The 17,087-nt window shown below is 37.1% G+C and overlaps 3 protein-coding genes across 3 annotated transcripts; 2 read left to right on the top strand and 1 right to left on the bottom strand.

Moving 5' to 3' along the window:
• The first annotated feature begins 742 nt into the window (after positions 1 to 742).
• LOC116698527 (ecto-ADP-ribosyltransferase 4) lies at positions 743 to 2,781 on the top strand. Its single transcript, XM_032530482.1, has 3 exons — positions 743 to 821; positions 952 to 1,049; positions 2,003 to 2,781. Exons 2-3 carry the CDS (start codon positions 975 to 977, stop codon positions 2,744 to 2,746), a joined length of 819 nt encoding a protein of 272 aa, XP_032386373.1. The 5' UTR covers positions 743 to 821; positions 952 to 974; the 3' UTR covers positions 2,747 to 2,781.
• Positions 2,782 to 7,334: 4,553 nt separating this feature from the next.
• On the top strand, positions 7,335 to 8,975 carry LOC116698533 (ecto-ADP-ribosyltransferase 5-like). Its single transcript, XM_032530495.1, has 2 exons — positions 7,335 to 7,463; positions 7,964 to 8,975. Exons 1-2 carry the CDS (start codon positions 7,389 to 7,391, stop codon positions 8,696 to 8,698), a joined length of 810 nt encoding a protein of 269 aa, XP_032386386.1. The 5' UTR covers positions 7,335 to 7,388; the 3' UTR covers positions 8,699 to 8,975.
• Positions 8,976 to 12,025: 3,050 nt separating this feature from the next.
• On the bottom strand, positions 12,026 to 15,139 carry tppp2 (tubulin polymerization-promoting protein family member 2). The gene is made up of 4 exons (XM_032530618.1): positions 14,872 to 15,139; positions 13,641 to 13,832; positions 13,296 to 13,449; positions 12,026 to 12,361 (listed from the first exon to the last, which is right to left on the bottom strand). Exons 1-4 carry the CDS (start codon positions 14,925 to 14,927, stop codon positions 12,170 to 12,172), a joined length of 594 nt encoding a protein of 197 aa, XP_032386509.1. The 5' UTR covers positions 14,928 to 15,139; the 3' UTR covers positions 12,026 to 12,169.
• Positions 15,140 to 17,087: the final 1,948 nt, after the last annotated feature.

Raw genomic sequence — 17,087 nt, 5'->3', positions numbered from 1 at the left:
AAAGGCAGGATCTTTACATACAAACACATTTCACACATAGGTTTTGTTGCTTGTGGCTGCTAACAGGAAATTGAAGGTTAACAAGACAAATGGCACTTACACTGTGGTAGCTACAGAATTTGATTCTCACACTCAGGTTCAACAGTTGTTGTAACATAAACTTTTATAATGGAGCCCTTTATGGGGCTCAAAGCTGCCCAACCATTTGATAATAACTTAGTAAATATTCAGTAAGCTGACTGAACATTTGTGGTCTTTTAAGCCTATCAAGAGATTTATTTAAATATCGGTTCAGAACCTTTCATTATAATAGGTTGCACCTCTTGTCACAAACTGGAAGGATAGTGATGTCACTGGTCAAATTCGTGTAGACTATCATCCAAAAGGATAAACATGTCTTCCTTTTACCTTAGTATCTACCTCAGTTTATTAGTCCTACATGCATGGACATTCACAGAGACTGCTAATTGGCATTGCAATTACTGTAAAATGGATTGCAGCATGTTTGTCTGGCTCTGAGTGGATTGGTTTGATTTATCTTTTGAGTAAATGGCCTGCAGTAGCACTTCATAATCATAGATAGTTTAGAAATCATGGATGGAGAGTTGGTTTATTTTTTTAATGTAAAAAATTGGTTTGAGAGTCAACCAAACCAATTGTGTGTGTGTGTGTGTGTGTGTGTGTGTGTGTGGCAGTGTGTGGTATTTTGTGACCTGTCTGGGACCAGGCTGATATGAGTCATGGAAATTCACTGACAACTCATTGTCTGGTCAAAACTCTAGATCTGAGTTGTGCTTAAACATTGTTCTCTAAAAAGACTGGTGAGTTGATATTTCCAAATCGCGCCTTTTGAGTGTACATATATGTCATATATGTCAGTGTACATCATGCAATTTTTTTCAATTATCATTGTTTATGTATTTAGTGTATGTTTTATTTATGTAAATTCAGAAGCGGTTTGCCAACCTGCAGTGATGAAGGGTAACATGATGATCTTTGCTCCACTGTGTTTGCTCTTTTGCTGGATGCTGCCTGTCGAGTCCAAGAAGGTGAGTCGTAAATTCCACCCAGTTGTATCTAAACCATGTCTAAATCTCTGGACACTTTCAAAACTTGACAAATGTTAACACATTGTTTACTCAAACACTTTGAACATGTTGCTCACACATGATGCTGGGTTGAAAATGTTAAATCAGAAAAAGGTTCAACACTAAATTTTCCTAGCAATCAAGCACATAAGCAATACAGGAACTAATATAGGGCCATGATTGTAAAAAAACTGTTTCAAAATGTTTGTAGAGAGTTGTGCAAGTGTATCTCAATCTGTGTGTCTGTAATCAGATTTGTAAATGTGTAAATGTATTTCTAAATGCACACTGAGATGTGTGTGTAGAGAAATCTGCAAATGTGTAAAATAGTTTGTGTGTACAAAATCAGATTTATGAATGTGTAAAACCTCAAAATCTCCTAATCTTGATCAGATTTGCAAGTGTATTTGTAAAATTCAGACAAATCTGTAAATGCATACATAGATCTATGCATGCTAAGGGAAATTGGTCAATTTTCAAATATGATGCAGTACAATACATACGCAAACTCATGGACTATAAACTAATCTAGCAAGCTCCATAGCCCCAAAGCGGTATCTTCAGTATTCATGAGTAGCATTATGGTACATGTACTGTATATAGGTAGTGTTAAGGACAGGGAGTAGCCTATAAACAGTACAGGAGCTAGTGCAACAAGCATTGCCGAATGTCTCTGCAGTGAATACATCTGTCATCCTAAAGTTTGCTACATTTTATCACACTGCTTAAGTGAGTTTGTTATTATGCATGTTATCTATGTTGTATGTAAATGTAACTATGTTGTGGAGGCACACACAATGCACATTTTGTGGAAACAAATTTACAATTTTGGGACAATAAAAACTTTCTATCTATCTCATTCTTGACTGTGATACAAACCATGTCCAATTGTCTTTTTCTTGCATCCTCTCCAGATCACTTTTATTGTCAATCTACCAGAGGCAAAGTCGAGCATTCGAATGAGCATGGTTCCAGATTCTGTTGATGATATGTACTTTGGCTGCCACAATAAAATGATGGAAATGATCAAGAGCACATACTTTAAAAAAGAGGACAAGATGAGCCCATTTAAAGGTATCTGGAAAAAAGCACAACGTTGTGCCAACGATAAACTGAAAGAGAAAGATGAAGGAGATGAGGCTCTAAGTAAGAATCACATGCAAGCAATCTGTGTTTATACATCTCATGAAAAGTTTTACAAGATTTTCAATGATGCTGTTCGCACCAACAGAAAAGAGTATGGCACTTCATTCCCATTTCACGCTTTACATTTCTGGCTGACATCTGCTGTACAGATCCTCAATAATAATATAAACTGCCACACTACTTACCGCAGAACCGATGCTAAGTTTAGTGGTGATATCAACCAAACAATTCGGTTTGGTTTCTTTGCCTCAAGCTCTAACAAGACAACACTGACCCACTTTGGTAAGAATACCTGCTTTAAAATTAAGACCTGTTTAGGCGCTTTCCTGAAACATTATCCAGCTCTTGGAGTATATGAGCAAGAGATACTTATCCCCCCCTATGAGAAGTTCAAGATAACTGGTAAAAAGAGAGGTATATTTGTTGAAGGTCTGAGTGATTGTGAGGTTGTCTATATCTTGGTGAGCGCAGGAGATAACAGTAATCTAAACTGCAAAGCTGCCTACTTATGAAAGATCTGTTGTTTTGCATGTGTTCACACTTCCCTAAACAAATTATACCGTACAGCAAGTAACACAAGCAAAATTTAACAATATTTAAAGGCATTTGTAACATGTTTTATCTACCAGAGTTTTATGTACAACAGATATTGTATACAGACTGAAAGAAATCAATAAATTGTAAAACACCAACGTCTTGTTTTCCTTAGTACATTTACTACCAACAAGTCGATCGAGGTGAATACAGTTTACTGTTTAATAGGCCTTTTCTGCACATTTCTGGATATGTTTTTATTCTGTTTAATCCAAATTAGGGGTAACAATTGAAAATGTCGGTACACATATTTCTAATTACCAAGGAATGAGCAAGGAACACTTTTGATTTGCACCATGTGTAGCATGCCCAGGACTTTACTTTTTGTGAGAAAAAATATTAAGATGAAAGTGAAAAGAAAAGCAAAATATGTAATAAATGAGTTTGTATGATTTCAGAAAAACTGATCAAAATATTATGGAACACAAGTGCTGGTTTGTGACACTGGGGCACGTGGTAAGTCACGAGATATTAAACCAGGAGACCAAATTGGCACAATCTTGGAAGCAATCTCAGTTAGCGCTAGAGCTGCATAACGCTACTTACTATGTGCAAACACCAAACTAGAGCCTTTTATTGAAAATAAATATTTGAAACATATTTTATTTGCTTAAACATACTGTGGCAAAATTTGCAATAAAAGCAGATAAATGTTTTTTCACTCTCTAAAAAGTGTTGGTCATCAGAGAGTTTTTAGAGAATTAAAGATATACTAGCATTTTTATTGTGTGTTTTCAGATGCAGAATGTAGTGCAACAGACTTAGACTTAGACTTAGACTTCTCTTTATTTATCCTTTTGGGATGACTCCCGCAAGGAAATTGAAAATTCCAGCACCAGTTTTAGCAAGAAAGAACAAATTAAAAAATAGATTAAAAAAAGAAAAGAAAAGACAGTATAAAGACAACAAAATAACAATAATGATAATAACAACAATAAGAACATTTGTCAAATAAAACAAACAAAAGACCATAAATTATTATTAAAGTGTCAGTGTTGAGTCCAGTATTGAAGTGATAAAGTGACTAGGTGTGCGTGTATGTATGTATGTATGTGTACTGTGTGTATGTATGTATGTATGTTTACTGTGTATGCATTTATTTATATGTATTATATTGTATATATGTATGTATATATGTATGTATGTGTGTATGTATGTATGTGTGTATGTATGATGTATGTATGTATGTATGTATTGTCCTCTGCCCTATTTCCTCCTCCCCCCTAGTGAGGAGTTGTAGAGTCTGATGGCATGAGGGACAAAGGAGTCCTTGAGTCTGTTGGTCCGGCACTTGGAAGAGCAGCCTTCCACTGAACCGGCTCCTCTGGGTGCTGATGACGGTGTGCAGGGGGTGGCTGGAATTTTCAGTAATAGCCAGCAGTTTGTCCAATGTCCTCCTCTCTGCCACCGTCACCAGTGAGTCCGCTTCATGCCGACCACAAGCCGGCCCGCCTGATCAGTTTGTCCAGCCTGTGGGTGTCCTTCTTTGATATGCTGCCCCCCCAGCACACCACAGTGTAGAAGAGGCACTGGTGACCACAGACTGGTAGAACATCCACAGCATTTTGCTGCAGATGTTAAAGGAGCGCAGCCCCTCAGGAAGTACAGCCGGCTCTGTGTCTTCCTGTACAGTGGCTGCTGTTTGTTGTCCAGTCCAGTTTTGTTGTCCAGCCACAGCCCGAGGTATTTGTATGATTGGACTGCCTCCACCTCAACTCCCTCCAACAGGACTGGTTGCGGTTTTGGTCTGGACCTCCCAAAATCAACGACCAGCTCCTTTGTTTTGAGGTGTTGAGCTGTAGCAGTTAGTGCGACACCAGAGAGCAAAGTCCCCCCACAGACTCCGATACTCCTCCTCCCTGTCCCCCCTGATACACCCAACGATGGCTGTGTCATCTGCGTACTTCTGTATGTGGCTTTCACAGGAAACATGGCTTGACAAAAGAGAAGAAGTATATGAAGCAGCTGTGCTTCACTGTAGTAATAATTAGTGTAGCAACTTTCAATGTTTCCTGAAGAATCCAAAAGTTCCCTGATGGCACTAAGGCTGATTTTAAGTTAATCGCCCACAACAAAACCCCTTTTTACCTCTCTTTTTTTTCAATGCTACAAATGCAGTTTAATTAAAAAAAAAAAAAAAAACGAAGAGCAGCACATGACAGTTTGTTAGAGTAACAATGGTCTATATATAGGTTGGGGGTTAAATTTTGGTGACCAAGTAACCTGTCATACAGTGTAACTGAAGGCTACACCTCTATAAATGTATTAGAAGAGATTACACGTGATTATGAAAGTACTCTCAAATCCATCAGAGAATACTACACTAGCATATGATATGTCTAGCACAGTTGTAACTGAAGTTACACTTACTACTTATCCTGCGTGTGTGTGTGTGTGTGTGTGTGTGTGTGTGTGTGTGTGTGTGTGTGTGTGTGTGTGGTGTGTGTATGTGTGTGTGCTTTTCTTGTTACGTGGTGGCATCTCACAGGAAATGAGGTTGTTTTTACAAGTAAATGACGCCTCTGCAGCAGCTTCAGAGAAATTACACATTCCCACTTAAACACTGACCACTAATTCCTCACCAAGAAGCAAATTCTTTTTTAGCAAAGTTTATTTATATAGCACATTTTACACAAGAACCCATTGGGAGGAATGGTTTGATTACAGGTAGTTGTTTTCTGCACAAACGTTCACTTCTACAGGAAATGATAATGCCTGCACTACGCGGCAGGACTGAACTGCTGATGATCACAGCTGTAACTTAAAAGTACAATATATTTGTGGCTGATTGACTTAAACCATATACTGTACTATTGGTTACCTTAAATCCTTAGAAGTGGAACATATTTTGTGAGCTCATTGTAGGTTTTTGTAAAACCTAATTCTGCATATTATCTACAGTCATGTAATTGTGGAAAAAGTACAAAACTAACCCCTGTTAAAGAAGTGGGGTAAAATGTCCTACTAAAGCAAAGCAGTGGCCGTATATTACAAAAAAGTGCAATACTTAAAGTATGTTGTGACTTCCAATCTTTACCAATGCAATTAAAACAATATACATAACAAAGATAATACAATAAAATGTAAACTAAGTTTTTTTGTACATTTTTACTGTTCAGCTGTTTATTTTCTCTGTTGACATGTTGACATGTTCGTTTAACAAATAAAACTTAAGGAGAGTTGAAAGAGAAATGTCAGTCACTTTATACCCCCAATCATACTTCTAATAGCTTCAAGTGAGTGAATCCACAAATTTGACGTCCATTTTCTTCTAATGTATGACATACAAAAAAGAATACTGACGTGTGTGTCCTGTATCATATTTTGTGTCCGCAAAGGGGGATGCAGAAGGAAAAACATCCGTCATCAGTGTGGTTAGAGTGTGAAAGAGAGAGAAAGAGTCCATGAATGTGTGAAGCCTTTGCTACCCTTTTACATAGATTGGTCCTTTTTAAAAATACTAAAAATGCATTGTTTCTACTCTGTGAAGCGACTTTGAGCTTAGGAAAAGCGCTATACAAATTCAATTTATTATTATTATTATCCATGATACATTATACAATACTAAATTTTGTCTGGAGTTTCTTCTCTTTTACAAGACAAAAGCACTTACAAAACATGAGTACATTAATCAATTCATCAATACCTTTCTAAATGAACGTCATAGGCCTTTATTTATACCTTATTCCTTGAATCAGCATTGTAAATGTTGGGACTGTTTAATAGCATTTTGCTCTTACACTCTATTCCTTTGTCATTCTTGTATTTTAGCATTAATTGAGACCTGGACAAAAATAATCATGTTCAAATACCAAATGAAGGACCAGTGACATTGTTTAGTTTTCAGTTTTTATTATTCATGAATCAAACCTTGGCTGCCCAGTTTGTTAAGATCAATACCTTTGCCTACAAAGATGCCCTCCTTGCAGTCTTTCCATGAAAAGTATGGAAAGACTGATTTAACACTGGTTTACACTGCTTAGTGGCATTTAATGTCATTTGGCTTACTTTTATATTTGTGATCCTTCTGGTTTTCAGCCCAAAAGGATCACAAATTTGTTTGGCTCTGACTAAACAGTTCCTTGACTCAGGTGAATGCATGGACCCTTGTGATTAAGTGTCAATAGATACATAGCACACAAACACACATGTTCCAATCATTCACACACTAATTTACAAGAACAGTGATGCTCTAAAACATCCACGCACTCCACCCACACACTTAGGACATGTAAACGTGCAAATTTTGTATTTGTGTAGGGACTTGTGACCTTTGTCCACGAATGCAAGGTGTATATATAAAAGTTGATCATGAGTCCTGAACACAAACTTGGGACCGGTTGTCTCATCAAAAACATTGACCCCATTGAAACTTTAACTCAGTGCGCAACATCTTCTCCTCTTGAGGGCTGGTGAGTTGAGCTTTCAAATAAACTTTCGGAAACAGTTTTAGCATTCACTGTTTTGATATAGCTGTATTATCAGTACACAGTGTGATACAGTTAATAATCATTGACTTGTTTTGTGTGCATAGATTCAACAGTTTTCCTGACTGCAGTGATGAAGGGTAACATGCTGGTCTTTGCTTCACCGTGTTTGCTCCTTTGCTGGATGCTGTCTGTAGACTCCATGAGGGTGAGTGTAGCATGTGAAATTAGGTGGAGTGGACATTCCCAAAATTACACATATGTAAACAGTAAAGGATGTTTACACAATTGAACAAGTTACTTGCAGGATTTAGGGGCAAAAAAACACATCAGATTTTTTTTTTTGAAATGTCATTCATTTTGAGATCAAGTGCAAGTGTAAATACAATCTCGCTTGAGATACTAGGATAGTGGGATGCCTGTGAAAGTAACAATCTTCAGTTCATTCATTAGATTAATTCTCTAGATGCGATCAAACAGGTTATTATTAACAGCATTTGTTTCATGGGTACACCTTTTGTTCTCCTGTTGATTACATATTTTCATAAAACTTAAAGTAAAATTGTGAAAGGGCTTTAGCTGCAGTGTTACTTGGATATTGTAATTGAATAAGTTTTGAGTGTGCATGACAATTCCAATGTCATATTGGCTCTTATCAGTGTATGTACGTGACCTTTATCTGCATCTTTCTCTCTGTTTTCTTTTTAGATCCGTTTCAATTTTGGCCACCGAGATGCCAACGACAGCATCCCAATGAGCATGGTCGAAGATTCAGTAGATGACATGTATCTTGGCTGCAATAAATCAATGATGATAAAAGTCAATGACGATTACTTTAATGAAAAACAGCACATTAGCTCGTTTAAAGATGCCTGGAAAAAGGCAAAAAGTTGTACTGAAACTAAATTTAAACAGAGAGAGAACATGTCTCTCACCAAAAATCATATACAAGCAATCTGTGTTTATACATCTAACTATTTGTACAGGGAATTCAATGATGCAGTCCGGACAGAAGGTAGCCGATATAGCTCCTTATTCCAATTTCACTCTTTACATTACCTACTGACATCTGCTATACAAATCTTGAATAGCAATAACTACTGTCACCGTACTTACAGACGAACCCAGGTTAAGTTTACTGGGCAAGTCAACCAAATAATACGGTTTGGCTCATTTACATCCAGCTCTTACAGCACTGACTTGACAAATTTTGGGAACGTGAGCTGCTTTGAAATCAAGACCTGCTCAGGCGCTTTGTTGGAAAGTTATTCAGTATATCCAAATGAGAGAGAGGTGCTCATCCCTCCCTATGAGATGTTCAAAATAACTAAACAATTAAAAGGTCAGGATAAAACTCAAGGTCTGAACGATTGTGAAAAGGTCTTTGTCTTGGAGAGTGCAGGTGTTAAGAGCAATCTAAACTGCAAAATTGTGCATACATGAGAGTCCAGTGGTTCTTCTTTGAATAATGGGAAAACCCAATATTCTATCTTTGAACCTTCTAACTCTTTTATCACAACTAAACCATTTAGAGTATGTACACAGCAAAGCTTATTATCTTCAATACCTAACGTTATGCTTAGGTTTTGTTTGATCATTTTGTGTCTTACTCTAGGCTTTACTTCTCCTGCAACACATTATCTTACTAATTTGAACATTTTTAAGAGACGCTTTTCAAACCTGGGTATGTGGAACTTTTGAATTGTTGCAAAAATGTCTCCCTTTGCATGAATATTACTCAAATAAACTGCTTGATGCTCTCGCATAATCATTTCTCTTAACTTTCTTGTTATTCAAACTTTCATACTATTGGTGACAAAACCTGTGTTGAGTTATATAAACAATGTGGTAGAAAAAACAATGTATGTCTGAAGGAGCCAGGTTAGAAATATGCATATCTCTGTCCCCCATTTCCCCCCTCTTTTCCTCTGAATGTAAAGAACCACAGGTCAAGTCTAAAATTTAACATATGGAGAGGGGTTTCCTGCTACTCACCAAAAGGTGGCCTACTGTCTCCAGCCCCCTGGGGTCTTAGTCTAGGCTAAGACAATGCAATGCTGATTAAACTTTATTGATGTTAGAGTTTCACATTTACATGACAGACCCTTATGCTCTGTGACCAAAAAACTTGCCACAGTGGCAAGTACCTGTATTTGGACCTGGATTGCACAGCTCCAGTGTGATGCCCTCTCTACTGGACCCAATTCAGTACATCAAAGAGCACAGCTTTAGGGAATTTAAATTGGTATATTAGCCAGTCATCGTCATGGTCCCTGAAGTCTCTTTCTTTCCTGATTCTTCCGTTTGCCTAGTCCTACTGCAGTGCCAGCAGTGCCATCATGAAGCGTTAGAAACGTGAGTCACCGTATTTAATCACAGTGCAATCTAATTTGTTTCTTAAATTTGAACTTCAATGTGCTGTTGTTAATGGTTTGTCTGTTTTTTTCTGTTGCAAAATTGGAATCATGGAATTCATATTTAGTATAGTCAGTTAAAGGATCAGATTACCACATCCAAAAGCAAAACACAATCCTAAAGGTTTTGCTCATGAACCCAAAGATATTTACCACCGGATTATACCCTGTGGAGCTTTTGAGCAGCTTTTAACTTGTTTTTGATTTCCATACTGTGGTTCACTCTCACCTCTCTCATCTGCATTGTTTCCAGGTGCAGCAAGCAGCTGTTCCCTAAAAACCAGCTGCACACAAACTGTCCACCACCAAATGACAAATACGTTAGCTTTTAAGCTCAAACTTAATTCTTAATCGTCACATACACACAGTACAATGTAGTGAAATTCTATTACTGCATTTAACCCATTCTTAGTACTAAGAGCAATTGGACAGCTATACATACAGCATCCGAGGAGCAACTTGGGGTTCACTGTGTCTTGCTCAGGGACACTTTGACATGTGGTTTAATTATTTAATTAAACCACTAATTATTTGCTAAAGAGTAAGAAACGTTGTGGAGTGGAAGTGAATATTATACTTACATTCATTAGTTGGCCATGAACACAGCTCCAAATGAATGATAATATTGCTCCAAATCAGCTGGATGCATGATCAACAAATTTAGCGTGTTAAATATATAAACTGTTATTATGTCAATGTTGTGCTTACAGCTTTTTGTGGCCACAAAAGCAGTTCATGCAGGTTTAAATTAATCTTTAAAGAACGACAAAGAAATGTCTTTCCAAAAACACAAACGATTACTCCACAAAAGTTCTTCTATATATCATTCATTTATTGAATTACTTCTTCATATTGTTTTGTGGGAGTGATTACAGTGATCAGTGATCATAGCAAATCATGATTCCAGTAAGAATAATAATAATGTATACTTTGTTAATCCCGCAAGGGGAAATTACAGTGATGCAGAGAATACACAACACACAAAACCCACGTGATGAATATTAGCTCAGGCCTACATAATATGAGATATGGAGGAGGTAAGCTATCTTTTAACATGAGTGTATTCTAGTTCTACAAGGGCCATTTGTGTTCTGAAATTGTATCCCAGCTATTTCTGGCAATCAGCAGGTCTTAGGTTAGGGTCAATGTTCAAACAAATGAAAACATTTTGTTTTTCTGATACGGTGAATTTATTCCTTTTTTGTTTGTTTTTCATGTAGCCTATTATGTGAGCTTAACAAAGAGTTTGGTGAGTTTAGTAGCAGGGCTGCAACAGTCAAGCGTGTACAGTAACATGACACACTGATTACATTTCACAATTGCTTAGATACCACACAGCACTGTCTGTTAAAGCTGACATCTGGGTCTAGAATTGGGTTTTGAGAAGATTATAATAGAAACTCTTACAATATGTCCTACTACTACTACTACTACTACTACTACATGGTCAAATTGTGAACAAAAGCATATTCCTTTACTTCCCTTATGATGCTACACTGCAGCATGCAAAAAGTATTATATTATCATATTTATCCATGTAAAACCATCATGTTGATGCATTTTTGTATGTTGATTAAGATTTTTACATTTGCTTCTTTTATTAAAATGTTTCAGTCCTTCATTCTGGGAGAAAAGCAACTGAATTGATTGCCAAGTTGGTTAACTTCCTCTTGAACAGGTTAGCATTAGCTTCAGGTTATCACGACTACTAGGGACGGGAATTTAATGTAATTTCAACATTTGTGTATTCACATTGAATTACATAGCTAGAGTACCCGAGTTGGTTAGCCGCAAAAACAAATTGAGACACAGCCATTAAATATTTATCCATGTAAAACCATCATGTTGGTGCATTTTTGAAAAAAGCGACATTCTGAATTCATTTAATTTTTAAACTAAATAAAGTAGCAAAAACACATACATTATTAACATTAAAAATAACAGAATGATGTTGTCATTAAGTAAAAAATGAGGGATAAAGAGGATGTATTCTGTACTGTAGCTTCTTCAATAAAGTTTTATTCTGTATTCTTCACTGCGTATTATATTTTTCTCTTGTTAATATAATTTTTATTTAATGATATGAATAAATGCCACTGATTGACTACGTGCTACATCATACTAAGGCATAGTGTTAAGCTATAGTACAAAGCAGAGTTAGTACAGTTAGTAAAGTACAGTTTAATCTTTTTGCCCCTGTCAAATTGTTATAAAAATAAACAGAACAATAGCAGTTGTTCATGCCACAACCCATTAAACATGTTTGTTCTTCTTTAACTAACTGCAGCTAAGTATTGACATTATCTTTTGATTAGTTTAAGGAAATAGTTTCTTTAAACGAATCATCCTTTTCTTTCATTGATTTTTCATGGATACAAGTGTTATTAATGCGAGGCCCACAAGACATACTGTATACAGTAACAAATTAATTTATGTTGATTTTTTAACACACCTAATTCAAGTTATTGAATCAAATGTTTCATAATCAGCAGAAATATGTTTACGTTTCTTTCACTTTTTCATCATAAGTGCCGCTGCCCTTGTAAGCTCCCACGTAGCCGCTGTTATCTGGGATTTCCTCGCGCCCGACCTTTCCTTTTCCTTTGCCTGACTCGTCAAACCGCTCCTTGTGCGCTCCAGTGTACTTGGTGGTATCAGTTAGTCGGTCAACTGCTGTTGCCTTTGCCACTTTCTAAAAACAATAAAAGATTAAAAATGTTACCCCTTTGTTCATTCAGGTACATTCAAAAACCCAAACACACATGGACATGCACTATTTATACATCTGCTTACTTTACGTTCTCCTCAACTCTCAACTATTTAATTTTTCCAGCACAACTTATCCCAGTAAAAGTGAAATTTTTTGCTGTATATGAATTTCAGTTTAAAGCCACAATATGTTACATTTAAATGTATTTGGCTTCCCCCAGTGGGATAATGAAGAATGACACTGGCAATACAATGATGCACAATATTATTTTGGCCATAGCACAAAGACAGGAGTTAGGCAATAAAACGTAAAACATGTGAACAAATTGTTATAAATTACTGAAAGAGAAATGGAAATCTTTCTAGGCTCTTATTCCAACCTTAAACAACCTCAAACAACCATAACCTTAACAAAAACATAAGGGATCAATGAGTAACATGTTTACTGTAATAAATCCAAAAAACGACCCCAATGCGTCATCAGATAGTAAAGAAACATGCTAAGTTGAAATACTATCTATCTTTTCTGACAACAATGCTAATGCCAGTATTTCCTCTTAAAATTTCCGCTCAGTGACGGAATGTCTGTTTGTGTTTGGGCCTGTGTGTTGTTATCAACTGCCAAGTTTGACAAGCAAGGTTGGGGATGCTTCTTCAGCGCGATTTGGAGGAGGAGGTCTGGCACAACGAGACTATAGAAGCTGCGGTCTCAGCCCGGCAACCTCTCCAGTATTTTGAATTTGTATTGCAGTATTTAAAAAACTAGCTGTCAGTATTACATATTGCACCTTTAAGCATTTTCTGGAGGTCAATCATGGCACAAAGTTGAGTGGAGAGAGTAAAGTAAGTTGATGTTGGATGATGGTGCCCGAGGGTGGTAAAAGGTGTGTTGAGTTTAGAACTGATGAAATACTCACAGTGACTCCGACGTTGGTAGGCTCCTTACCAACAATGAGACCATAAAGCTGCTGAAGCGATTCCTCTTTGCTTTTGCCTTTAAAACGTTTGGGAGCTAACTCTATCAGGGCCTGGTTGAACTGCTCAAATGTGATGACACGAGCTGACTTTGCCCTGAGGAGACACACAGTGTTGCCAGATGTTTTCTGGATCCAAATAATAATAACCCAAAAATGATTACTGACTCCATGGTATTGCCAGTTCATATTGACATCTGATTTTCTTGGCTGTTAGTTAAACTGTGACCGGGTTGTTTCATTGTGAATGTTTTAGTTGTGAAATATTGAGCCACAATGGAATCTTACTTGACTTTGCTGAAAACTATGTCAACATCTGTAGTGGTGACGTTCTTGCCATCAATGATGTTGCAGTCCTTGCAAAGCTTGGCAAAGTTCTTGCCATTCATCTCCTTCCCTCTGGCCTTAGTGTCTCCATGGACTGCAAACTTCTGGAAGGAAGTCTCTACCTCTGCTACAGACACTGAGCCCTCAGCCATACTGACAGATACACATACAGTATACATACATTATCAAACATAACATACCAGCTTAGTCACATGAGGTTGCATGGTCCTTACGGACAAGGTGATGTGAAAACCTCCTTACTTTTGGTTGATTCATTTACTTTTAAGTCTTGTGAGGGATTATTTTGGAAATTAAAGAACACACATTCATAATGACTCCATTACCTGAATGATGGTGGCCTGCCAAGAAATGATTGCCATCACGGTCAGTCTAAGACTCTAAGTGAACGTTTTCTCTCTCTCTTACTCACTGTCACATCCATCACTGTGCTCGAGCTGCTCTTAGGCCAATTTAATTCAATCAGCTCGATTTCAAAATGGCTTCTCTGCAGTTAAATGTTCAGTGAATGAACAAACATGCTTCTTCTCTTTCTATTCTCCTCTTCTACTCAAAGTCACACACAAACAAACACACACCAACACATATTTGTCCATAACTTGTTACTGCTGTTTTCTGATTTAGATTCTGAAGTAGAAATGAAAAAAAGAAAAGAACATTTTGTTTAAAGAATGACAATTATTCCATAATTGTTCTTGTTGTTGTTGTTGTTTTTTACGTAGAGAAAGTGCATCTAAATGCACTTGAATGCTCAAAGTAGCCGGTTGCATTAAATTTTACATTCCTTTGGCGGCCACTATTGGTGGGCAGGGGGATAAAAATTCAACAGCTGAGAACCATTTAAGGCATTATACCACAAAAACAAATTGCGTAAAATGATGTTCGTGAATGTCACTTGAGATCCAATGTTGCAATTTGGCATGCATCGATGTACTTTTAGGAATGTAATTAAATCTTATTAGAAAATCTAATATTAAAATATGCTGTTAGATTTAAAAATGTCAACAGGAATATTACAAATGATTTGTCACTACTGTAGCATGAAATAAGACATCCAGTTATCGCAGCTGTTAAATATCTGGTCCTACAGTAAGACTTGTTTACTGCCGCTGTTCACATTGCCCCTTTCTTGTATTATACGCGGTGATGCTGAAAAAGAGAGAGTAAGGTGTACCTGCTGCCGTAAATGGAAAGATGCTGTGTAATATTCAGGAAAATCTTGATTTGCATACAGCTGCTTGACCTCTTTGTTTTCGTCTTCCTCGTCCTTTCTCTTCTTCTTCTTTCTCCTCTGCCTCTCCTCCTTCCTGCCACTCCCAGGCTTTCTCACAATGACGACGATATGGAGAGATGCAGAGAGGCGGGAGGAGAGAGGGAAGGGGGAGTGGGGAGGGAGAGAGTACCGACCAGCACATTCAATGACATCATGGGCACTCAGCCTCTCTTGTGTCTATTCACTCTCATAAGCTCCTCGCCTCTCTGCACAGACTTGCCTCTGAGGAAAGATTTATCAAGCTATGTTTATTTCAATTCATTGGTCTATTCATTTGTGTTCTGATATTTCTTCTGTAATCCATGTTTTAATGCAGGTGCTGCATGTACATCAATAAAGATTAGTATTATCTCCATTCTCCTCCTTATAACACTAAACTCAGATCAAAGCTATCTGCTTTTCCCGCTCCCCATTGCTCTCCCACCCTTTTGCTGTCTTTTGTCTCTCTTTCTGTCATTGTCATGAGAGCCCTTTTGTCTGGGCAAAGATAAGAGAGAGGCCCTTCAAAAAGGACAAAGAGTACTGTCAGCTTAAAGCTGACACATTACAGGAAAGATTATCCCATCTCACAGTTTCATATCAATTAGCTGAATATCAGGCCAGGAAGACTGAGCAGGCCTCTTTACACACTGATGGGATGAGAGTGGGATCATTTTTCTGGATAATCATGTGCATGCCACAACTTCACTATAGTGCTCAACCAATACTTTAACTGCTGTGATTTGGCATAATATCTACACTGTCATACTATAGTCAACTGTTACACTACATGTTATTCTGGCATTATTTCCACATACATACAATTTCACTTTGATTTCAACCCTACCCAATAATATACACTATAACATATACTATTTGCATGTGGTTGAAAGTAAGTAACACTGGTTGTTCATTTTTTACCTTTATTTATTCAGGGAAGGTTCACTGAGAGGAAACAGGATTTTTTGTAGCATAGCCTGATCACATTTACACAGTTACACATTTATACTGGGGCACTGAGCCAGTGTCAATAAAGCACAGACTCTAAATTTATATTTATGACACCAATTAATAACTATCTCCAACGCCGTTTACATTTGAATTACCACTGATTGCCATGCATATTTGTGACATCAATGTCCCAGTCAGGCATTTTTTCCCACATACTGTAGTAAGGCATGCTATATAATTGGCACAAGTTGCATATGTATTGTATAGGTACACATGATTTAAGAGTTTGAAATAGAGGAAATCAGGTATGTTTCCCTTCATTAGTCTTTAAATGATAGACTTGTTATTCTTGGGTTTACCATTATTGAGAAACAGTGTGCAGTAAAAGCATTAAACAAATACCATAAATTGAGATGTTTTTGTGTAGTGTTGATCTGTGTATAGACAATCAAAAAATTCAAATGTTTCAGTACACATTTTTGAATAAAAGATTATTTCTTTAAATGAAGCTAAAATTAAATATGTATACTGTATATTGTTGTCCTCTGGTACTGCACTGGTTTAACCTTGCATTCATTTTCAGGTTTTCATTGTGCTCTTGTGGGTACCCATATACTGACACTGACGCTCTGTGTTTTGCTCACAGCATAAACAGGAGAAGTTGTTTTGTCATCATGCACCATCATGAAACTCTTTGCTCAGTCAGTATTGGAAAGCTGAAGGGTGGGAAGGAAAACTTTCCCCCTCACGTTTGAAAATACTAACTCGCAGGCTACAACCAATTCCTCAACCATAATAAATGCTGCGTTTAAGAAAAAATTGAATTAAAACTGCAGACAGTAAAGCTAATCCCTGAACAAATCACTGACTGGTTTCTGACATTAGGTGTTATGATATCTTATGATGACCCTTTTTTAAAAATATAAAATATTGAAAAATGTTAACACAAAAACAGACCCTAGTGTCAAGGTAATACATTTTCAGTTAAACCTTAATACAAATGATGAAACATGTTGACCTTTAACTGAGATGTTTTGGATAGCCTAGATAGTTTTTATTTTGCTGACAACTTGACCTCACTGTGTGAGTTTCCATGAATGTCCTGTTTGTCAAGCTTGACGTCAGCATGTGTTTACAGTATAAACGACTTCCCTTTAAATATCACCAGAGAACAGTGTTGTCTCTTG

Source organism: Etheostoma spectabile, chromosome 2 (genome assembly GCF_008692095.1).
Source record: "Etheostoma spectabile isolate EspeVRDwgs_2016 chromosome 2, UIUC_Espe_1.0, whole genome shotgun sequence".
Classification (NCBI taxonomy): Eukaryota; Metazoa; Chordata; class Actinopteri; order Perciformes; family Percidae; genus Etheostoma; species Etheostoma spectabile.
This window is presented reverse-complemented; position numbering and strand designations above follow the sequence as displayed.

What these genes read in the sequence shown, in the direction of transcription:
- LOC116698527 (XM_032530482.1), top strand. Translation starts at nt 975, where the DNA reads ATGAAGGGTAACATGATGATCTTTGCTCCACTGTGTTTGCTCTTTTGC. An exon ending in TGCCTGTCGAGTCCAAGAAG is followed by an intron (nt 1,050 to 2,002) that starts GTGAGTCGTAAA and finishes CATCCTCTCCAG; the next exon opens with ATCACTTTTATTGTCAATCT.
- tppp2 (XM_032530618.1), bottom strand. Translation starts at nt 14,927, where the DNA reads ATGCAAATCAAGATTTTCCTGAATATTACACAGCATCTTTCCATTTAC. An exon ending in CTTTCCATTTACGGCAGCAG is followed by an intron (nt 13,833 to 14,871) that starts GTACACCTTACT and finishes TGTATCTGTCAG; the next exon opens with TATGGCTGAGGGCTCAGTGT. An exon ending in ATAGTTTTCAGCAAAGTCAA is followed by an intron (nt 13,450 to 13,640) that starts GTAAGATTCCAT and finishes GTGTCTCCTCAG; the next exon opens with GGCAAAGTCAGCTCGTGTCA.
- LOC116698533 (XM_032530495.1), top strand. Translation starts at nt 7,389, where the DNA reads ATGAAGGGTAACATGCTGGTCTTTGCTTCACCGTGTTTGCTCCTTTGC. An exon ending in TGTCTGTAGACTCCATGAGG is followed by an intron (nt 7,464 to 7,963) that starts GTGAGTGTAGCA and finishes TTTTCTTTTTAG; the next exon opens with ATCCGTTTCAATTTTGGCCA.